The sequence below is a fragment of the Plecotus auritus genome (assembly GCF_963455305.1).
Source record: "Plecotus auritus genome assembly, chromosome: 5".
Classification (NCBI taxonomy): domain Eukaryota; kingdom Metazoa; phylum Chordata; class Mammalia; order Chiroptera; family Vespertilionidae; genus Plecotus; species Plecotus auritus.
This window is the reverse complement of record NC_137776.1, coordinates 170240028-170264021: the sequence shown is the minus strand read 5'-3', so window position 1 is coordinate 170264021 and position 23994 is coordinate 170240028. Positions and strand designations below refer to the sequence as shown.

The 23994-nt window shown below is 50.2% G+C and overlaps 1 protein-coding gene across 8 annotated transcripts in view; it reads left to right on the top strand.

The window, feature by feature from the left end:
• DAB2IP (DAB2 interacting protein) overlaps positions 1-23994 on the top strand; it is a 180792-nt gene that overhangs the window by 59804 nt on the left and 96994 nt on the right. For 6 of the 8 annotated variants that reach the window (XM_080667705.1, XM_080667704.1, XM_080667702.1 and 3 more), the window contains exon 1: positions 482-733. The exons of the other annotated variants lie outside the window; for them this stretch is intronic. In XM_080667705.1, coding sequence (XP_080523831.1) covers positions 610-733 — 124 coding nt within the window. In that variant the 5' untranslated portion in view covers positions 482-609. Of the gene's footprint in view, positions 1-481; positions 734-23994 lie in introns of those variants that run through there. 8 annotated transcript variants of the gene reach the window in all.

The window sequence follows — 23994 nt, the reverse complement described above, 5'->3', positions numbered from 1 at the left end:
AGCGGCCAGGGGAATGGTGTCTTTGCGGTGGATAAGCAGCCTTGTGGGCTTGTGGCAGAATCGGGCCCCATGGCCTCCGCCTCATTTGGACCCTCACTGAAGGCAACCGGCACCGGAATACAGTGCCCACCTGGCCGCCCCCCGGTGCGCCCTGCCCAGTACCGGGGAGCGCGCACATGCGGGTGTGCACCATCTACACCCTCCCGTGGAAAGGGGCACCCAGTACATCCTGTCCGGAGTTGGGTATCGTTGCTCAGGCGCGGGCGCGCCAGACGGTGACCCTCCTGGGACCTGCCTGGGGTCCGGGGCACTCCAGCCCGCCTCGCCCCGCCGACTCCAGGCCGGGATTTCTCCCGCACTGACTTTTCGGGCCGGTGCCAGCCCGGCCCCGGTCCCCGGCCCCCGGCCCCCGTGGCGGGGCCGGCTGCTCCGGGGAGGGCGGAGGCAGCAGGAGGAGGAGTTTGAGCGACTTTGTGGGGCAGCCTTGGCCTCGCGGCGGCCGCACCGGCGCGCGGGGAAACGCTGGGACGCCCGCCGGGCCGGCCGGAGCGGGTGATGGGGCCCGTGTGAGCGCGCCCAGGCCCGGCCCGGTGCCCGGCGGGCGGCAGCATGTCCGCGGGCGGCAGCGCCAGGAAGAGCACCGGGAGGCCCTCCTACTACTACCGGCTACTGCGGCGGCCACGGCTGCAGCGACAGAGGAGCCGCTCCCGCAGCCGGACCCGGCCCGCCAGGGGTAGGCGCGCCCGGACCCCTGACTCCCAGGCCCCCTACCGCCACTTCCCCACCTGATGCCCTGGGATGCCACGGGCCCTGGGATTCCCTCCTCCGCCCCTTGGAGCTGCCAATTTCTGTGTTTGCTTGATGCTCGTTCCCCCAGCAGCTTCCTTCCTCATCCTCCCTCCTCAGTGGGGAAACTGAGGCTCTAGTGTTTCCCCTTTGGCCATGGGTAGGGAACGGGAGATGGCTCCGGGGTCCTCTTTCTTCCACCTCGGAGAGTCCACCCCGTGCTCCAGTGTGCCTCAGTTTACTCCGCAGCTGGGCAATAAAAGTGAGGGGATCTGGGCTTTGCCTCACTTTGCCTTCACTGCCCTGGCCTCTCAGCTTAGCCCCCGACCCCCACACCCCCTCCTCAGGGACTTAGCGCTCCACCTCTTGGGTGGAGGGACAGGTGCTTGGACTTCAGGGGACCCTGTCCCCAGGGGTCCTTGGTTTCAAAGGAGCCTAGGCTCGTAGGATTTATCTGGGACCCCTCCCAGTGGGTGGGCGCCACCTTCTTTGAAACGGAGTTTCTCTGTTTCTAGCCCTGGAGGCTGGACGGGAGGAGGGGGCGGTTCAAGCTGCATTTTCTTTTTCCAGTAACTGGATCCTCAGCTGGAAACGGGTGTGATTCAGGGGGCTGCCTTCTGGGCCGGCTGAGGGGGAGGTGTATTTCCTTCCACCGCTGGGAGGGAAGGGGCGGGGACCCCTGGAAGGAGGAGCTTTTAGAAGCTGCCTGGGAGGCCTGAGTCCTGGGCAAAGGCTCAGGCCCACTGAGGTGCCCATGCTGGGAGGGAAGAGGTGGGTTGGTAGCACCTAGCAAGAGACCTGGGCCGAGTTTGCACCATCAGGTTGTCTTGGGAAGGGGGAAGGCTGGCTCAGTGCCTGCGTGGAGAGGTGTTTGAGCAAATCTGTGCTTGGAATTTGGCAGACCTGGGATCAAATCCCCACCCCTCCAGGTGCTGGAGGAGGAGTTTGTGTGGCCCGGGCCCATGGTGTTTCCCATGAACCTCTGTTTTCTGGTCACTTGGAGCGTAAGTGAAGCAGACAGGCAGTAAATGTTCATTTGCTTCCCCACAGAATGGTGAGGACTTTTCCCTTGGTCAGAGCTGAGCAACAATATACAGGCTTCCTCAGGAAGTGGGTAGTTCCTGAGAAAGTGACTCGCAGGTGCTTGGAAGGGTTCAAGTTGAGGCTGGGAGGTGTGCACAGGTGGGTGCTGGGAGTTCAGTCCACAAGGGTCTCGTAGGGCCTGCCATCCCTCCCCTACTCTTGCCTTTCTTAAAGTGGCCTCCAGCTAGTCTCTTCCTCCGGGTTTGGTCTGGGAGTCTGGAAATCTGGGTTCAAGCTCTGTGACTCTGGGCAAGTCCCTTCCCTTTTCTGAGTCTTAGTTCCTTGAACTGTGAAAGGGGGTTAGTAGTATGTGGAGGAGTTCATGAGAAAAGGAGTTCATGCTGTGAGACATGGTAGTTGTACAAATGCCCAGTTATGCTTGAGCCACCCCAGTCCTCCTGTACCCTCCGCCCCCCTGCTCAGTGTCCTGAATGACGTTTCCCTCCACACTTTTTTTCTTTTTTTTTTATTGATTTCAGAGAGGGAGAGAGAGAGATAGAAACATCAATGATGAGAGAGAATCATTGATTGGCTGCCTCCTGCATGCCCCTGACTGGGGATTGAGCCCGTAACCCGGGCATGTGCCCTGACTGGAATCAGATCATGACCTCCTGGTTCATAGGCCGATGCTCAACCACTGAGCCATGTGGGCTGGGCTCCCTACACTCTTAACCTCAGCCTGGTTCCACCCCTGACCACAGAGGCAGAGTGGACTGGAAGTCCCCCTTCTGCTCAGCTGACTGGCTGCTGACAGTCAACATGTCTGGGTATCGCCTGAGCCTCAGCTCCCAAGCCCCGACTGTGCAGGAGCCCCTGCATTGTGTCTCAGCCTTGAAGGAGCTCAAAGCCTGCAGGAAGTAGGGAGGAGATTGTTGATGAACAGAAGTTACAACTGGGGAAATCACAGAGGAGGTGACATTTGGGTTGGGTCTCATAAGTTGGATAGGATTTCCCTTTGCAGAGGGAGTAGTTAAATTAGAGCTGGATTCAAGCCCCAGCTCTGCCCAAAACTATCCTTTGGCCAGTTACCTCTCCAAGCCTCAGTGGCCTCGTCTGGTAAATGGGGGTAGTGATGGCAGGGTTGTTTAAGAAATGACGGCAAATGCATGGAAAGTTGGAAGTCCATGCTGCCTGGGACTTAGGCCACAGCTGAGTCTGAACTATTGTTGTCCTTACCTTGGACAGAAGGAAAGCCTGTGCAAAAACAGGAAGCAGGAAAATGTCTTAGGTGTTATAAACATTTTATCCTGGGGTGGAGGAGGGAATAGCTGGAACAGTAGTTAGGGCCTGTTAAAGGGCCTTGAGTGATGGGGAGTCATGGCTGGGGGGTGAGAGCTTCCTGGCAGTGTGAGAGGTGGAGGTTGGAGGCCTCCTGTCCACCTGGGTAGGGGGTGGCTAGAGCAGCCACTGACCTCCCTCCACCATAGCCCCAGATCCCCGAATCTTCCCCTAGGGCCATCCTTCCTGAGGGCAGTGCCCCCACCCAGGTTGTAACTCCTGTTAGGGGAGGCCATCCCTTCTGGTCTCAGGCCTCAGTCTCCCTATCTGCTTAGGAGCTTGGTGCCCAGAGGAAGGGATAGTACCCAGCACCCCAGCCCTGGTCAGGCCTTTGCTCCACACCCATTCTGGCCTCTGCCACTAGCAAGGAAGGACAATGACCGAGAACTGGGAGGGTGTGTGTGTGTTCAGAAACAGGAAGTGCAGGGAAGAGTTGGCTGTTGGTGGGGCCCACAGCTGACCTGGCTGGGGAAATGGTTGTGGCCAGGTTGCCACCTCTGAGGAAGCTCCCTGCCCACCCCCCCCTCCTGGAGTGGTGGGAGGGGGCTCACTGCGGACTTGAGAGCAGGACTTTCTCCCTGGTGGGGCTCCAAGTGAGGGATAGTGTTGGCAGCCCCCCTGGTTTGATTAAGCAGGGTTCTTCCCTTCTCTGGGCCCCAATTTCCCCATCTGAAGAATGGGCAGAATAGACTTGTTGGCGATAGCCAGAGGCAGGGTGGAAACAGTGACCCTTAGATGGCGGTCATCTGGCTATTTCACTTTGTGCTTTGTGACACTAAGTCCTCTTGAAGGCTGGACATGGCCGATGGATTTCAAGGGGTCCTCTCCCCAGTAGGGTGTCACCAGCCATTTGCCTTCCCACCAAGGTCAAGAAAAGCTTTGTCTGTCTGTCCCCCCAGGATTGTTGGGGGAAATGCAAGTTTTCTTCTCACTTTGGATAAAGTCTGGCCCATTCATTCAGCAAGCATACATACTGGGAGCACCTACTGTGTGCTGGACTCCAGGCTGGGCACGGGGGCACATGGGGATAAATGGCTCGTGCTCCCAGCCCTTGCCAAGCCCCAGTCTATTGGGGAGGCTGTCTTGATGAGGTGTACTGGGGCACAGAGCATTTTTTAGGGTACAGAGAGCACAATGGTTAGTGGGAGATAGGGGCTCTACTCCCAGCTCAGCCACAAGCTTGTGTGACTCTGGGCCCATCCCAGGGCCTGTGTCAAGCAGGGCTAATAGGGAGAACTCTTGGAACGCCCACACCCACACCCACACTCATGGAGGGTTTGGATTCTTCTCTTCATGTCTTCATCTGAGTGTTTCCAGGGGTCCAGCCACATGCGAGGCCTGCCTGGGCGCTGGAGACTTGGTGGATGTTTTCTCCTGAGACAGTCAATCCCCGCTCTGCACCCATCCAGTCCTCCATTGTGTGGCCCTGGGCCTTGGCTGCTGTGGTCCCCTCCTTCTTTCCACCAAGGCCTATTTCCTTTCAAGATCTGCTGGAGTCTGTCTGTGGAGGGGGTCTTAGAAGGGGGTTCTCAGGAGCGCCCCAGCACACTCTGAGGAATGCAGCCCTCAGCAAGCACTGCTGGCCCCCAGGAAGATGGTGATATGGTTGGGAAGGGTGCTGGTTTGACATAGCTGCTTTCTAACGGGTAGCAATGCTTAGGGAAGGACCTCCAGAGGGAAGGGCTGGGCTGGGACCTCTCCATGGGACCCTAGCTTCAATGAGACCTACTGAGTGATTGCTGGGCAACAGTTCGGATCCTGTGGGCTGGGCAAGCCCTTAGGGTGAGGGCTGGTTGTGTCTTGTGGCCCCATAGTCTTCAAAGGTATACCCAAGGGCCCAAGGCCTGGCTTTCTGCCCCTAACTTGGATGTGCCCCTGAAACTGTATATATACCCTTTTCTGACTTGTCTCTTCCTCTCTTCCTGCTGAGACACAATCCCTTCTTTGGAGCCTGACCCCAGCTTCTCCAGGCCCTCCTCACTCTTACATACCTCAGAGGCTGGGAGGCTCACTACTCCCTCTCGTGGCAGGTAATAAAGGTAAAAATGGCTTCTCTTTGCTGAGGGCCTACTCAGTGCCTGCCAGTGAGCTTAACTCTGTACTTGCCTTATCTCATTTAATGCTCACACCAGCCCTGTGAGAGGGACACTGGTATTACCCTTATTTTGTAATGAGGAAACTACGTCCCGAGAGTGCGAGACTTGCCAACCTCAACATCGCTCAGGGACAGTGGAGCCAATCTGCCGGACTCCAGATCCTGAGTGTGTAAATGCACCACCTCACTGTCCAGATGTTTCTGGGGTTGGGCCTCAGCTTCGATAAGGCCACCTCCTTCTCCGGTCTGATCTGCACAGTCAGCGACTCTACCAAATGTTCTCCACCATCATTTCCCACCATCTTGGCCATAACTCAGGAGGGAGGCAGGAATGACCTTGTTGGCATTAGTGTGGGGGTCAGCCCTCCTGGTGGCTCCTCTGCCTGCCTGGCTGACTCAGGTGATCCCCCAGGCCCCATCCCTTCCAGGACCCCCACCCCTGTATCCTGTTCTCAGTCATACGCAATGCCCACCATACGCATTCCCTAGACAGGTTTCAGGCCTTATGGGCTCAGCCCTATTTCTCCATCAAGTTCGTTTGTGCTGATAGTTTAGTGTTTCCTGGTGTGAAATCCCTGGAGATGGGCAGCCAGCCTGAGACCCACTTCCCAGAGCTATCCAGGTGCTGGACAGAGCCCAGGGACCCCAGTTCATCTGCTGAACGTCGGCCTCTTGGCCTCTGCGTTTGTTTCTGGCCCTTCCTCATCACCTTTAAGAATAAGGAAGGTCATAGCTTCCTTTTACCTAGCTCAGTGGTCAGCAAACTGCGGCTTGTGAGCCACATGCGGCTCTTTGGCCCCTTGAGTGTGGCTCTTCCACAAAATACCACGGCCTGGGCGAGTCTGTTTTGAAGAAGTGGTGTTAGAAGAAGTTTAAGTTTAAAAAATTTGGCTCTCAAAAGAAATGTCAATCGCTGTACTGTTGATATTTGGCTCTGTTGACGAATGAGTTTGCCGACCACTGACCTGCTGAACGTGTGCCACGCCCTGTGCCAAGAGCGTCCCCTGATTGTCTCCTATCTCATTTTAACTTTCCAACCCTCTGGGGAGGTAGGGGTCCTTGTCATCACTTCCCTTTGCCAGGTGAGGAAACTGAGCTCAGGGTGGTCAGGTCGCTCACTGTAGAGGCAAGCTTCGAACTGAGGCCAGTGGGCTCCAAAGCTGACACGTGCAGAAGCCGGTGCTGCTTTTCTTTGGTTGGTGTAGTTCAGGGAGGACTGGACGGGCCCCGTGTGTGCCTTTGATCTCAGGGGGTAACGTTTAGAGTCCTGATTCTGGGTGCTCTGTCTCTGCCCCATGGCGTCTATACTTACTGAAACTGGATGGTACAGGGAGGGGCCGGAGCCTGCTTTGCTTGGCTGCCGACCGGGGAGGTTGGAGAGATGGTGCTGTGCCCTCTTGACGCTCAGCTCAGCACTGGGAGCTACCTGTTCCCCTCGACATCTGGGGAAACCGAGGCCCACAGAGCCAAGCCATTTGCCCAAGGTCATGTACAGATGGTAGTGAGAGGCCCAGTCTGGAGTCCAGATGCCTTGATTGTGTTTGTTGCTTTTCCTAAGATCAGCCCAGCTAGGGAAACTGAGGCAGCTGGGCTCCTTGTGGGGTCTTCTCGGCGGGGGAGACTCCTGTGCAATTTGACACAAACGTGCTCATAACCTGGACCACATATGTGTTTCGCTTAGAAATGACACGAAGTCTTTGACTATTTTTAACAGAAAAGGAACGAACAGCTATGATATTTCCCCTGCACCTTCCTGTTGAGGCCACTTGGTTAAATGTCAGGAAAGGGAGAGTATTTCCTGGTCGGGAACATTCAGAGCTTGCTGGGAGCTGAAGTCTTGTTTTCTGTGAAGTAGGTGTTTGGGGAGTCACCCCTCTTATCCCCTCTGCTGTTCCCTGAGAAGGTTGGCTCCGGCAGTTGCTGGGAGGAAGGATTTGAGAACGAGCCGGCGAGATGCCCTCGCCTGGAGTGGCAGGGTGGTTATTTTTAGCCACCCCGAGCCCGAAGAGGCATTTCAGCGTTTGTTCAATATTTAATTATCCATCTGAAATTGGCCCACGTGGCCTTGAGTTGGGAGCAGCTCTGTGTTGCAATTTCCTCTGATTGCATAAATGAGGAAGCAAGGGGAATCTCAATAGCCCTCCAAGTAATAATAATGGGGTGGTGGGGAGGGGAGGGGTCCTCGGAAGAGACAGGCTCGTTCTGCAGTCTAGACGGACCACCTGTACGTTAGCAGAATAGCCTGCGAGGACGCCCATCGCGCCCTTGGAAATGCAGCCGGGCTTGGTCTGTGAGTCTCAGACTCCACGGCTGCCTGGCTTTAATTCCGGATGGGTTCCCCGCCCTCGCCTGGTTCCTGTGTTGACTTTGACAGCTGCTGGTGCCCGAGAGGAGGTTTGGGGATTTTGCTTTTGGAAGTCTTGTTGGCTTTTATTTCCCTCCTCTCTTCCTCCTGACAGACAGGAGAGCACCATCGGCATCTGGGCTGTGTTAGTTCTTTTTTCTTGGCCGTTGGAGGTGATGTGTTGACACCGCTGTGAAATGAAAAAGGCAGAGCGCAGGGAGGAAGATGTGGGGGCTGTGAGGCTCTGCCCCCCCCCCCCCCCGCCCCTAAATCCCTGGGGGATGAAGGAGCAGAGGGGAGGAGAGGAGAGAGTGGGGCCAGACGGAGCAGGGCCGCCAGACATGGGGCTGCTTCTTAGTGTTCCTGTTGGCACGGAGATTTGTAAAACTTGGATTTGGAGATCGGAAACCAATAAACTGGCCATCTGTGGGAAAAGTGGGTTCCTGATCATTTCTGCCTCTCTTCTGGGGACTGAGTTGGCTCAGGAGGGTGGCAAGGTGAGTCCCAATTGCAGCATAAATACTGTGTGACCTCAGACAAGTCACTAAACATCCTAGGGTCAGAAGCACTTCTAACAATTAGACGTGGGGGAGCATAAGCTATCATTATAGGTGGTTGGGCGAATTGTCGTGATCTGTTCATCTGAAGCCCGAGGGGTTCGTTGCAGCTCTAGTAGGGCTGCTCCAGAAATAAAATGTGATGCCTGTGGGGGTCAGAACCTTCCAGGTGGTTCCTTGGCACCTCTTTCCCCCAGAGGCTGCTGCAAGTGTCACTTGTACCTGTTTATGTTGATGTTTCCCTCTTCCTCCTCCCCCAACTCCCAGGATGAAAAAAGAGCAATAAAATCCACGGCAGAAGAGGAGAAAATAAAAACCACCTTTAATCCCAGCGCTCAGTGATAAGCCCTGGGTGTATTTGGGGGTTATTTCTAGGCTTTTTTTCCTTTCTTTCTTAAATTTTTGAAAAATTCTAAAATATTGGAAAGTATAAAAAGTATAGAAAATAGTATTGCAGACACCCGTGCACTCACCTTTCAGGTTTAACAGATGTTAACACGGCCGTACTTTCTTCTCTTTTCTTTTTCTCTTTCTTAGAAGTAAAATGATTCAGGGACAGCAGGGGTCGGCAAAGTGCAGCCTACGGGCCAGATCCAGCTGCCAGCTGTCTCGTGTGACCTGCGAGCTAAGAATAGCTTTTACATTTTTCAGGGGTTGAAACAAAATTCGAAAGAGGAATAACATTTTATAACACGTGAAAATGATATGACATTCTCATTTTAGTGTCCATACGTTGAGTTTTATTGAACACAGCCACGCTCATTCATTTACCTATTGTATTGTCTGTGGCTGCTTTCCCTGTCTGTCACCAGAATGGAGCAGTTGAAGCTTAAAATATTGACTTTCTGGCCCTTTAGGGGAAAAATTTGCTGACCCCTGAGAGAGAGCTAAAGCCTCCCACACCCTCTCCAGGGGTGACCAGCCTCCTGAGGGTGCTGTGTGTCCCACCCACACTTGCTTTTTTACTACATATGCAAATACTTCAAAACATGTGGTGCTGTATTGTGTTACAAAAACGAACAGAGAAAAACTGCAAACAGCCGTGAGGAGCAAACCCTGGGACCTCCTTACTTTCCTAAATTTCAACAGCACAGAACAAAGGCCAGCTCTCTGCTGGCCGGCGTAGGCCCTGTGGCTGCAGAGCGAAGCATCGCAGGCAAAAACTCAGGAATGAAAATGGGGAAGGTGACACTAAGGTGTGTAGGGATCCTCAGAAAGCAAAGGGGGAAGAAGAGACTCAGGGATGAGAGAAGCCTTCAGGCCACTTACCCGACCCTGGAGTGCCCAGGAAACCTGGAGTTTTCTGGAAGGCTGGGGAGTCTTTGAAAGTGAGGTGCATGTCAGTCAGGGTGAGGGATGGGAAGCACGTCCTGTCAAAGGCAGTGAAGGGGCTCCAGAAGAGGGGCGTAAAGAAGACCTGGTAACTGTCTACAGAGGCTGAAAAGTCTGCAGGACTTACACGGAGCTAGCAAGGTTAGAGAGGCCTCCACCCGGTCCTGGGATAGAACTGGAGGGAACGCCTCTCCTTGGCTCCCTGTCCCCACGACTCCCTGAGTGCCAGCAGCTTGACTGTATTGTGCTGTAGAGAGTCCCTGGACCCCGACCTGTCTGGTCATCTCCGAGCCTCTCTCCCAGCAGACTCCACCCCCCAGCCAACAGTGTATAACCTCCACTGAATCTGACCCACATCCTGAACTTAAAGACAATGTGAACTCTGACCCATTTCCATTTGAGAGACAACAAGCGTCGAAGTTCCATAGTCTCATGACACCTCCCCTTCCCCACACCCAACGTCATGGAAACAAAGCATGAGGTACCAGGCGAGGCATCCTTTCCTGCCTGTGAGCCAGGCTGGGATGGGCCCCGGAAATTTAGGGAGAAGCCAAAGGTAGGGCGGGAACTCAGCTTCCTGGGTGACTTGGGACCCGCCCTCTCACTGGTCTGTGCACAGAGGCTCCTTTCTCATGGGGCCGCCCCTAGATTTAGAGGTCGCTGGGCTCGAATCCCACCTCTGCATTTTCTAGCTGTTTGGTCATGTTTTATTTTTCAGGCTCGTTGTGTCGGAACCTCAGTTTCTTCTCATTAAAGTTGGAGCTGATGTTTCTTACTTTAGGAGTCAGTTTTAGGCTAAAAATATGCCTATATGGCAAAGTCAATGTCCTTCTTAGATTTATTTTCCATGCTTTCTAATGGTCCTTTAAAAAAAAATTGATTTCGGAGAGGGGTCGGGGAGAGGGAGAGAGAAAGACAAAGAGAAAGAGACATCAATGAGAGAGAAACATAAATCGATTACCTCTTGAAGACACCCCAACTGGGGATGGAACCCGAAGCCTGGGCATGTGCTCTAACCAGGAATCGAACTGCCACCTCTGGTGTACTAGACCAGTGGTCGGCAAACCGCGGCTCGTTGGCCCTTTGAGTGTGGCTCTTCCACAAAATACCACGGCCTGGGTGAGTCTATTTTGAAGAAGTGGAGTTAGAAGAAGTTTAAGTTTAAAAAATTTGGCTCTCAAAAGAAATTTCAGTCGTTGTACTGTTGATATTTGGCTCTGTTGATGAATGAGTTTGCCGACCACTGTAACTAGACAATATTCCAACCAACTGAGCCACACCGGCCAGGGCTGGTAGTCCATTTTTTTTTTTTAATATATTTTATTGATTTTTTACAGAGAGGAAAGGAGAGGGATAGAGAGTTAGAAACATCGATGAGAGAGAAACATCGATCAGCTGCCTCCTGCATACCTCCCACTGGAGATGTGCCCGCAACCAAGGTACATGCCCTTGACCGGAATCGAACCCGGACCCTTCAGTCCGCAGGCCGACGCTCTATCCACTGAGCCAAACCGGTTTTAGCTGGTAGTCCATTTTTATTGCATACAGAAATCCAGTTGTTTTAGACTGTTGAAAAAAACGATCTTTTCCACCATCAATTGACTGAATTTTTCCCCCCAAATCAATCGACCATATCTGTGTGGGACTATTTCTGCACTTTCTTCTGGTCCATTGGTCTGTATGTCCATCCTTATGCTAAAACCATACTGCCTTGATCACTTCAGCTATATTTCAACATAATAAAGTATGTTTTGAAACCAAGTAACATACGTCTCTCAACCTGTTTCTTCTTTCTCCAGATTGTTTGGCTATTCTAGGTCCTTCGCCTGGCCATCTGAATTTAAAATTGAGCTTGTCAGTGTCGTCAGAAAGCCTGCTCGAATTTTGACTGCAGTTGCATTGAATCTACCCATCAGCTTGTGGGGGGGAGAAATGGCATCTTAACAATACTGAGGCTTCCCGAATGTGTATGTCTCCATGTACTGAGATTTTCTTCCGTGTCTTTCAGCAGTATTTTTGACGTGATTAGTCTTGTCCTCATTTTGTTGAACCTATCCCTCAGTATTTTTGATGCCCTCTGTTAACTGCTGTGAGGGGTGGGGATTTTACCTTACTTGCAAGCCAACAAACGAACCTGGTAGAGTTTCACGGGTGCTGTCAGAAGACACGAGACTCCTGGGTCCGAGACAAAGGACTCTTGGCTCATGGCACACCCGGTAGCATGAGCTGCCTGAGTGCACCAGTTCCCTTCCCCCGCAAGTTCCCAGGCAGTCACAGGTGGTCTACCCTAAGACATAAAATGATCCGCTCTGTTGTTTTTTCCAAGTTACAACTTCATGTCCCTTACTGGATCCGATATATAATCTATGGGTCAGCTCTTCCGCAGGCTAAAAATTACACAAGGAACTGAAATTCAGTTTGCTTTAGTATTAAATCATTAACTTAGAAACTTGGAGATAATTTAAAATACAGAACGGTAAAGAGAGTTTAAAGTTATGGGTAAAAATCAATCTATGCACATTTAAAACTTATGCCCCTTTAAATTTGTTGGAAAAAAATAAGCCTGTTATATAGTTATGTTGTTCTAATTTAATAATACAGTTTTTGAACAAAAGTGCAGAATATTAAGTACTAAGGTGGAATTTGGGGGCAAAAAGAAGTGGTTTATATTTTCTGCGTGAGTGAAAAATAGGGTGAATTTAATAATACATGTGGATATTATGTTTTGATCATCATGGTTCCCTCTGGGGTGCTATCATTATGACTTATAAACCCTAAAGAAGTGTTATTGATGTAATCAGAATCTATTCAAAGGATAAGTACACAGGGTGCTGAGTGAGTATTAAAAGATGAAATGTTCTTTATGTGCAGACTTGAAAACATCTATTATGACATAGCCAACAAGGTGCCATATACTTTTGTGGTTTTCAAGTATAGTATGTGGTTATCATTGATGTCATTTGATAATGAATGCATGCGGAGAAAGAAAGACATTTACATTATATATGGTGATGAATGTTATATTTCCAAGAGGAAGCTCATCTCTTTAAAAAATTTTTTTTTAATCCTTACACATGAGGATATGTTTTTATTGGCTTTAGAGAGAGGAAAGGAGAGGGGAAGAGAGAGAGAAACATCAATACAAGAGTGAACCATTGATCGGTTGCCTCCTGTAAGCACCCCTACTCCTGTACATACCCCGACCAGGGATCAAACCTACTACCTGGGTATGTGCCCTGACTGGAATCAAACCGGCTCCACCCAACAGAGCCACACGGGCCAGGGTTTGTCTCCTTTTCTTTTCTTTTTTTTTTTCCTTAATATATTTTATTGATTTTTTACAGAGAGGAAGGGAGAGGGATAGAGAGTTAGAAACATCAATGAGATAGAAGCATCGATCAGCTGCCTCCTGCACACTCCCTACTGGGATGTGCCTGCAACCAAGGTACATGCCCTTGACCGGAATCGAACCTGGGACCCTTCCGTCCCCAGGCCGATGCTCTATCCACTGAGCCAAACCGGCTAGGGCTCGTCTCCTTTTCTAAGGCAGCTGTAGATTTGGAAAAGGAGGGGCGAGTACACAATCCTAAATTGGCCAACGATCTGCTACCTCTCCCCTCTATTGTTCCTTTAATGTAATTGGAATAAGTTGTGCTTTCATCAGTGGGTGGATTGGTTTCCTGTTGCCACTGTCAAATTTAGTGTCTTAAAACAACATGGATTCATTATCTGACAGTTGTGGAGGTCAGAAGTCTGAAATCAGTTTCCTGGGGCTACAATCAAGGTGTCGGCAGGACTGCATTCCTCCTGGCAGTTCTGGGGAGGATCAATTTCCTTGCCTTTTCCAGCGTCTAGAAGCTGCTGTGTTCCTTGACCCATGGTCCCACATCATTCCCACTTCTGCTTCCATCACCACATCTCCTTCTCTGCCTTCCTTGGTCCTCCTGTCGCTCTCTTGGGAGGACCCTTGTGATTGCAGCGGGCCCACCTGGATAATCTAGGGCGATCTCTCTATCTCCAGATTCTTAATTCAATCACATCTGCCATAGAATATAACACTCTCAGGTTCTAGGGCTCAGGATGTGGGCCCTTTAGAGGCCATTGTTCTGCCTAGCTCAGGTGGTTTAATGACCTCTAAGGAACACCTCTCCTCACTCTCCCAAAGATGGATGACCAAAGGCTGAACTGGAAAGTGTGCAAGGAGACCTACCAGCTTATCAATGCAATATTTTGGCAAACTCACTATTTGGCTAACTGTTAAGAGCGGATAATAACAGTACAGATGTGCTTCTTTCACACACACACACACACACACACACACACACATACACCTGCTGATACACACAGATGCATCAGCTGGACGGCTATGTCTGGAAAGTCCTAATAATCTGAAGACTCTGGTGCCGTGGTGATTTCACCTTTGGCTCTTCCTCAAGTTCACCTGCCCACTCCCGAGGTTGGGGACCCGGGGGCAGTAGCCCGTTGGCACTCCAGGCTTGGGAGCTCTTACGTTCCTTTACCCGCAGGTTACTTTGTGGCTTTTCCTGATCCACTTTCTCTCTCTGGTCACTTGGGTTGTTGATGTCACTTTTTTTTTCTTGTTTCTTTTCCTCCTCAGCCATATTCAGAAGGCACAATTTGTACTGAATCATCAGAAGGCACAATTTGTACTGAATCATCATACCACCTATTTATACTTCAATTTTACTATTAGTTTTGGGAAGTCTATTTTTCTTCATTCATTAAATAGCACCATCATCTGTTCCCACCTGTAACCTGTCCCATTCTGTAAAGAAAACTTCTGGTAACAAATGTGTGAGTACTGTTTATGATATTTTTCTATGTAAGTGCACACACCTACAAACAGAAAGTAAAACATCGTATTAGTTTAACCACATTAACAGCCAACATCTGTCCGCCTAGAGAGCCCCACTTGGCAGGGATCTTTATATTCCTGTGCCTCTCACCTCTAGATGGCTGCCCAAGCTCCACTCAGGTAACTGGACACCAGTATTTATGCAGCTAGTTTCTCAGGGATGGAAATTTCAATTGTTTACACACAGATACAATTCTATATAGTTCAATAGGCTAGTCATTAACCTTTTATTTTGAAATTATTACAGATGTATAGGCACTTGTGAAAACAGAGGTTTTCGTGTACCCTTCACCCAGTTTTCCTGTAATTATAGTACACTATCCTCCAGCACCTGTGCCCCCCAGACAAAGGCCCACCAGGAACGCACCTCTAGTTGAACAAGTCGGATTTATTAGTCATTGCAGCGAAGGAGACCACACATTGGGGAACCAGGGGGCGCCTCAGTGGGAGTGCGGCAGAAAGAACCTACTATAGGATTTGAGCTTTGGTCAGGTGATTTGGGGGAAGTCTAAGGAAGCGGAGCTTATGCTAGATTGGCTGCTGTCAGGAAGGGTGGCCAAGTGTGTGATGGGTGATCTCAAATCTTATCTCCAGGGAGACGAGGCAGCACAAGGACAGCTGGGCTTGTGAAGCAGCAGCAGTCACTTGTTTTAGCCAGAGGGGTGGTGTTTGGGACTTTGTGGGTGGCATCGTGGCTTGGCTTTTAAAAAATATATATACTGAGTGGCCAGATTATTATGATCTCTGAACACATAACAATCTGGCCACTCAGTGTATATCCCATATAATAAAAGGCTAATATGCAAATTGTCCTCTCGACCAGGAGTTCGACCAGCAGGCAGGCCGGCTAACCACCCATGTCCCCTCCCTCTGGTCAGGCTGGCCGGACCCCACCCATGCACAAATTCATGCACTGGGCCTCATATATATATATATATATATATATATATATATATATATATATATACACACACACACACACACACACACACACACACACTGAGTGGCTAGATTATTATGTGTTCAGAGATCATAATAATCTGTCCACTCAGTGTGTATATATATATATATTTTTTTTTTTAAAAATTTAATAAATCTTTATTGTTCAGATTATTACAGTTGTTTCTCCTTTTTCCCCCCACAGCTCCCCTCCACCTGGTTCCCACCCCATCCTCTGCCCTTACCTCCCCCACACTGTCCTCATCCATAGGTGTACAATTTTTGTCCAGTCTCTTCCCGCACCCCCCACACCCCTTTCCCCCTGAGAATTATCAATCCACTCCCATTCTATGCCCCTGATTCTATTATATTCACCGGTTTATTCTGTTCACCAGATTTTTTATTCACTTGATTTTTAGATTCACTTGTTGATAGATATGTATTTGTTGTTCATAATTTTTATCTTTACTTTTTTCTTCTTCTTCCTCTTCTTAAAGAATACCTTTCAGCATTTCATATAATACTGGTTTGGTGGTGATGAACTCCTTTAGCTTTTTCTTATCTGTGAAGCTCTTTATCTGCCCTTCAATTCTGAATGATAACTTTGCTGGGTAGAGTAATCTTGGTTGTAGGTTCTTGCTATTCATCACTTTGAATATTTCTTGCCACTCCCGTCTGGCCTGCATAGTTTCTGTTGAGAAATCAGCTGACAGTCGTATGGGTGCTCCCTTGTAGGTAATTAACTGTTTTTCTCTTGCTGCTTTTAAGATTCTCTCTTTGTCTTTTACTCTTGGCATTTTAATTATGATGTGTCTTGGTGTGGTCTTCTTTAGATTCCTTTTGTTTGGGGTTCTGTGCGCTTCCTGGACTTGTAAGTCTATTTCTTTCACCAGGTGGGGGAAGTTTTCAGTCATTATTTCTTCAAATAGGTTTTCAGTGTCTTGCTCTTTCTCTTCTTCTGGCACCCCCATAATTCTGATGTTGGTACGCTTGAAGTTGTCCCAGAGGCTTCTTACACTATCTTCAAATTTTTGGATTCTTTTTTCTTTTTGCTTTCCCGGTTGAGTGTTTTTTGCTTCTTTGTATTTCAAATCTTTGACTTGATTCTTGCATTCCTCTAGTCTGCTGTTGGGTTTCTGTATAATATTTTTTATTTCAGTCAGTGTATGTTTAATTTCTAGTTGGTCCTTTTTCATATCCTCGAAGGTCTTGTTAAATTTATCGGCCTTTTCTAGGAAATTCTTGAAAAACCTTATAACCGTGGTTTTGAACTCTATATCCAGTTGTTTTTTTCCTCCATTTCTTTCGTTTGTGATCTGTTTCTTTGTCTCCACATTTTCACTACTTCCCTGAGTTGGTAGGGTGGCTTTGTGTGCTAGGTGTCCTATATGGCCCAGTGGGTCGGCCTCCCAGTTACCTGAGGTGGACACTCTTGGTGCACCCCTTTGTGAACTGTGTGTACAGCCTTGTTGTAGTTAAGCCTTGATTGTTGTTGGTGTCACTGGGAGGAATTGACCTCCAGGCCAATTGGCTGTGAGGACCCGCTGTGTCTATAATGGAAGAACTTCTGTGCTGGAGACACGCTTATGGGGCAGGACTTGTTTCAGTGGGACTTTGGTGCTCACTGAGTCTGCCTCTTGAATGTGTCACTTATGGATGCGAGTAGTTGAAATCTGGTGTCGTCTCACACTGACCACTAGATACTCTAGCTTCTGGGTCTCCAATGGGGTGCAGGTCAGCTACTGTCTGAGGCCACCCAGCAGGAGCTACAGCGAGAACTACAGTTTTCTCCTCTTTGCTTGGGGTTTGGAGGTTTTGGAGCTGTCTGACCAGAGCTGCAGTTTGTTAGGTTAAGCTGTGATAGGGCATGCCATTTATATGCAAAAGCCACTGCGTGGAGCTTGGGTGGGTTTGTAGATTGTGCGGGGCAGGGTCTCAGGGAGTCACTAGTCACGTGGCAAACAGCGATGGCTGCCAGTCAGCCGTCTCTGCGTTTCTGCGTTTCTAAGTCCCCGCGTCCTGCGCCCCAGTGCAGTAAACAATGATTGCTGGGCGCACCTCTGCAAGAAAGTCACCCTCACTTTCCGACCCAATGGCAGACAGTCCAGCTTCTCCCTGTAGGAGTTTGGGTCCCCAGCGTCTCCTCAGAAACTGGAGTTCGGAGTAATCGGGAGCTTGTCTCCCTTCGGGTTGAAAAAAGCAGTGCTCCCAGTTGCCCGCCGCCAGCCCGATTCGCACGCCTCCGTACCTCAGCTTTTCAGCGCTTGTGCATGTCTCAATGCTCTTTTCTCTTTCCTTCTAGTTGTAGAACTTCCACTCAGCCAGCTTTCCCGTGGTTCTGGGTGATAGACGTTTTGTCTTTTAGTTGTAATTTTGAAATTGTTGTGCGAGGCAGCAGTTTCGGTGTTTACCTATGCCGCCATCTTGGTTTCTCCTCAGTGTATATTTTTATTGATATCAGAGAGGAAGGGAGAGGGAGCGACAGATAGAAACATCAATAATGTGAGAAAATCATTGATTGGCTGCCTCCTGCACACCCTACACTGGGGATCAAGCCCACAACCTGGGCATGTGTCCAACCGGGAATTGAACCATGACCTCCTGGCTCAACCCCTGAGCCATGCCGGCCAGGCTGTGACCTGGCTTTTGTCCGATGCTTAGACAAGATTATGCAGTGGACTTGTTTGGCCTCACTTGATCTTGGTGACCTTGTCTGAGGTTGGTAGCCTGTGAGATTGTTTGTGTCCAACAGGAGAATAACATGGCAGAGCTGGGAGTGCCAGGCCAGCGTCCAGATGTCAGGGGCTGCTTCTGTCCCTCATTTCTGCACATTGGTGAGATGTGTGCATATAATTCTGTGTCATGTTATCACATGTAGATTCGTGTAACCACCATTGCAGTCAAGATACAAGACTTGTTCTGGCCGTTGTGTCTGTCAGCCCGTGCACCAAAGGATCTTGGTTTTCAATTTCCAGTCAAGGGCAGATACCTTGGTTGTCGGTTCCTTCCCTGGCCCCGGTCAGGGCGTATGCGGGAGGCAACCAATTGATGTCTCTCTCATATTGATGTTTCTCTCCATCCTCTCACCCCCCCCCCTCCGCCCCCAAACTCTCTTCAAACGACAGCAGGAAGGCTGGGGAGGGTTGGGGGGCGGGAGGGGGAGGTAAGAGATCAACCAAAGGACTTGTATGCATGCATATAAACATAACCAATGGATGCAAGACACTGGGAGGGGGGTGAGGGCTTGTGTATGTTGGGGGGGGGGGGTAGGGGAGGCTAGGGGAAGGTCAATTGGTAAAAAAAAAAAAGAGACATTTGTACTACTATTTGTAATACTTTAAACAGTAAAAAAAGAAAAAAAAATCAATGGGAAAATATCCTTGGGTGAGGAATAACAATAACAACAAAATAAAGTCAAACTTGGTAATTTTGAATAATAAAAAAAAAAGACTCAAGACTTTATCACCACAAAGATCTCTGTGGTGCTGCTCCTCTGTAGTTACACCCACCTCCCTAACCCCCGGTGATCACTAATCTATTGTTCATCTCTGAAACTTTACCACATTGGGAATGCCATAAGTGGAATCATACACAATGTGACCTTTTGACATTGGCTCTTCCCCCTTAGCACAATGACCTTGAGACCCACCCAAGTTACTCTATATAGCAATAGTGCATTTCTTTTTCCTTGCTCAGTACCTCATAGTATGTGTGTTAGCTTCCTCTTGCTGCCATAACAAACTAAAACTTAGAAGCTTAAACAATACAGATTTGTCATCTTGCAGTGCTGGAGGTCCACAGTCTTGCAGGAGTAAAACCAAGGGGTTAGGAGGCTGCCTTCCTTTCTGAAGGCTGTAGGAAAAAAATAAATTTCATTGCCTGTTCCTGGCAGAATTCCGTTTCATGTGGTTGTAGGACTGAGGTCCCTGTTTTCTTGCTGGCTGTCAGCTGAGGCTGTTCCCAGTTTCTAGACAAAGATCACCCACATTTCTTGGCTTCTTCCATCCTTCCTATCATGCTTAGACTCCCTCCTGCCTCTTCTTCATCATTGCATCTCTCTGACTCACCTTTCTCCCTTCCTCTTCCACATTTAAGATTATTCCCATCTGGATACTCCAGGATCAACTCTCACCTCCAACTTCTTAATCTTAAATATATCTATAAAGTCCCTTTTGCCATGTAAGTAACACAGCCACAGGTTCTGGAATTAGGGTTTGGACTTCCTTGCAGGGGCATTATTCTGCTTCACACTTGATGGATGTACCAGTTTGTTTCACCATTCACCTGTGGAAGGACGTTTTAGTTGTTTCCCGTTTGGGGCTATTACAAATGAAGCTGCCATGAACAGTCCTGTAAAAAAAAAACCCCAAAAACTATAAAGTGGGTTACACTCTTGTTTCCTTTTGAAATTTACGTTTTTCACTCAACCTCATATTTCTGAGTGTTATTCCTGTTGATCTTATAGACATGGGTCTTTTGTAGCACCGTTGTGTTCCATTGCAGTTCTGAACAGTGTTCCCTCTTCCTTGCTGTATAGTATTCCACTGAGTAATTGCCTCAAGGTGCAGTCATCTATCCCCCCATTGGTGGACATTCAGGTTACTTCCAACACATTGCTACTATGAACAGTGGTGCAGGAGTCATCTTTTGTGCAGATCTCCATGTGCAATGAAGCATTTTTCTAGACTGGACATGTAGGAAGGAAATTTCTGGTCCCAGAGTCAGTTGTGTGTGTCAGTTTCAACTAGTTATTGTCTAATTGTTCTCCAAACCCCTTTCACTTCTCCAGCAGTAATGAAAGGTTTTTCCTGTCAACATTTGAGGTCAGTGTTTTTTCATTTTTGCCTATTCGGTGTGGAAAAGGTGTGACATGGTACCTGGTAGTTTTAATTTTCATTTTCCTGATCACTGTTGAGGTCCAGCACACACATGCACATCTTTCTACTCTTGTGGTGACTTTTCTCCTGACGCCGCTATTAGAGGTTGCTGCCTCTACCTGTTTTGAAGCATTAAGATCTGGTCATTGCAACCCGACAACTAAAATTTGGTGTCTTGTCTGAAATTACAGGATGTTCCTCAGGCCTCCATGTTTCCATGGGAACAAGTAACAGTCATCCTTCATGATTAGGTGGTGTCCATGGCAACCAAGCCAGCAGCATCTGAATGAAACTGATTTTATTTTTTTGCAAACACTTGAAGGTTAAAATGTGTTTCTCTGGCTGTGGTTTCCAAGAATAGGAAGGCAGCTTGGCCTTCTGGATACAGTGGAGACGCTTTTGACCTCTTAGTGAAAAGGGGATCCAGGATCAGCTGGTTCTTTGGCCTGATTTTGCAGACTGCAGCCTTAGAGGTCATGTGGAGGTCACATAGTGAGTCTGAGCTGAGGGTAGACTCTTCGACCGGTGCTGCAATGTTTTGGGGAGACTATGAGGTCGGCCAGCCAGTTCTCCCTTCCTGGGATCTGTCCCTGGGGATGCCACCTTCATGCTGTACCATCTGTGTATAGACCTCTGGGAGTATGAGGCCCAAGCCTCTCAGTGTCTGCTTCCCCAAGTTAGAAAAAACAAGTTGCAGAATCAAGGGCCAAAGGCAGCTGTGTTTTTTCAAGGCCAAATCCCTGGAGGCAGAGTTAGGACTCAGGGATCAACTTTCCGTCTTCTTTGCCTATGTAAAATAAAGAAGGTTTTGTTTTTGTTGTGGTGGCAGGGAATAGAGATGGTCGCTGCTCTGACTCCCCTGATTCACTGCACTTCTGAGAAATTGTGAGCTCAGAGACGGAAAGGGCATGGCCTGGAGGCACACAGCAGAGTTGGGGTTGAATCCTGTCTTCTCATCCAACCTTGGGCTCCTCCCCCCACCCCTGCTCCAGGCACCCTTAGCCTTCTCTGAGGCCTAAATGTGGGTTTGGGCTGGGGACAGTTTAAGGGGATATCAGCATATACTATTACTTCCTACCAGGGGGAACTTTAGTGGAAGTCACTTGCCTCTCAGAACCTCAGCTTCCTCATCTGGAAAATGGAGCTCATCATGGCTGTCCATTTGTCATGTGGGGATTATATTTGAATGAGTCCAGAACTTGCATTCTCAATGGGGGCAATATTGACCCTGAGTGGGCAAAAAATTGGTTCTTGGAGGGGGGCGGTGACAAAAATTTAACTTTTCCTGTATAAAGCTCAATATATGTGCAGTGCATAAAAGATACTTTCTATATATGTGATATGAAATTTTCATGGAGGCTAACTAGGAAAAATGTCTTTAAAAAGACTCATTAGGGGGAAAGATAATGAATAAAAGGTAAGGAGACGCTGGCCCAGAACCCAGGGACCCATGAGTTATGACTACGAACTTTGTGGTTAGAGCTCGTGGCAGGCTTGCGGGAATTGTTTGGTGTGTTGGTGAGTAGCAGAGCCCCCTATATTCAGTGTGACCACGTTGCAGCTTCTCCCAGGCCTGGTTTCCTGTCCAGACGGAAAGGAGGTTCCGTCAGCTGCACGAATGCGGACTGGTTGGTTCTCAGCCGCTGAGATGCCGCCTGGTGGCTCAGTGGGGGTCCAGCAGGAAGCAGATGGCACTTACACCAGGATGATTTGAGGTGTGGGCGGGTGTGGGGATCCGTGAAGAGGAGTGCAGGACCCCACAGCTAGTGACAGCCGGGGCTGATCCACCCAGGCCCCGAGGGAGGGGAGAGCCCAGGAAACACAGTCATTGTACCTGGGACTTGAGTGGAGGGAGCCAGCCCGCCCAGGCGACTCTCCTCCCTCCCCTGATCTCCCGCCAGGGTTTCCCGTTGGCCAGACAGACCCCATGAAGCTTGGTTGGTGTGGTCTGCACAGGTCAGCAGCCCCTGGAGCAGAAGGCAGGGTAGAGAAGGGTGGAGAATGGAGCTGGGGCCAAGCAGAAGCTGCCTGGAAAGGGACTAAAGATCTCCTTCCGTTTCCTCTGGAGTTCAGGCCCTGCCCTGGGGCCTCCTCGCTGCCTTTCTACCTCATGACATAGATGGGCTTGCATTGAAGTTTAAGGCCATGTGGGGAGTCCCCGAGATGATCCTTGCTATAGACCTATTGGGTTAGGGGCTCATGGGCAAGTTCCTCTCCTCTGGTCTCAGCTTCCTCATGGGTAAGATGGGTGGTTGGACCAAGCCACCCCTGAGAACCCAGGTTGTGGGCACATCGGGCTTGGTCTCAGAGGAGAGGTGGCCTTGCTGGGCTCCTCATGTTCTACTGGGTGACTCCTGGCTAGAGCCGTGATGACCTGCCTGCCCAGGACGGGGCAGTGTGGCCGTGTGTGTGTGTGTGTGTGTGTGTGTGTGTGTGTGTGTGTGTGTGTTGGTGGAAGGAAGGGAGCTCCTGAAGGGCTTCTGGAGGCTGAGCATAGTGCCTCACTCATGGGTAGGACACCGTGGCTATGGAGGTGACTGAGGTGGGTGTTGGGGTTGGGGAGAGGTGAAGGCAGACTTGTGAGCATGGGAAGAGATTTCCTAGGGAAATCCCAGGAAAAGGAGGTGTTCCCTAAAGTGAGATGAGCAGGGATCCCAGAGAAAGTTAGGAAGGATCTAAATAGGGAGCATAGCAAGAGAAGAGGTCACCAGGCCGAGAAGGGGTCATGGTGGCCCAGGGGTGGCCAGTCCACCTCCCAACCTGGTATTAACCCCTGGCCCAGGGGTGCCTGGTGGTCAGCTGGGCCTGAACCTGTTCCCACCGGTGACGGCCCACCTCCCCTAGGCCCAAGGTGGCTTTGTCTGCTTGACCATTGCCAGAGCTCAACCCTGGAGCCTGTCCTAGTGGGGGGCGGGGTCAGTTCTCTCCTCCGGCACTTCTGGGGCCCCTGTCCAGTCGGCTGCATGGAGGGAATGGCCCGGAAGTGTAAACATTGCCCCCGATGGCCCACCTTGCCTCTGGGAAAGCCTGCTCCTCGCCGCCCACGCGTGGACGTGACCTGGGGGTGTGGGTCTGAGCCCATCTACGTTGGCGTTTCTGCGTGGATGTGAACGTGTGTGTTTGCTGGGCGTGCACCTCTGTGTGTTCACATGCACCAGAGGAACCTCCACCCTGTTCGTTTTCTTCCTTTTGAGTCAACAGGTCTTTCCCAAGCACCTGCCAGGCAGCAGGCTCCACGCAGGGCACTGGGGACGTGGGAGTGCTTAGGCGTGGGTGTTGGGAGTTCTGCAGTCAAGCGCAGATCTTTCTCTCTCTCTCTCTCTCTCTTTCTCCCCCCCCCCCCCAAGTGAGAGAACATTGATAGGAGAGACTTGCTCTTGGCCGTTGCTATAGGAGCCAGAAGTGGGCCGAGAGCTGGGGGCAGAAGGGGTTCCCAAGGTCCCCTCCCAGGCCTAGGGGATGGTTCAGGCTGGAAGGCGCAGGAAGGGAGTCCTCTGGGCCCACCGCTGGGGCGGGAAAGAGGCAGCCGGTGCCAGGCGTGGTGTGGGGGAGCCAGTGAGAGAGCAGCCAGGGCGGACTGACCTGGGAGGTTTTAAACAGGCAAGCTCAGGCCAGGCTCAGCGTTTTGAATGCGCTGTCACCAGTTAAAATCGGAATATTTCACGTTTTAAGAAACCCAGATTTCCAGCTTCTCTTAAACGGGGGGAAGCTATAGCTGCCCTGGGCCCCGCTTACCAAGCTGACATAACCAGCTGGAGCTGCGCGCCTGGCTGCTACCTGTGATTCCATCGCCTGCCAGGCCCTCGGACCTCTCTCCAGTTTAAAGC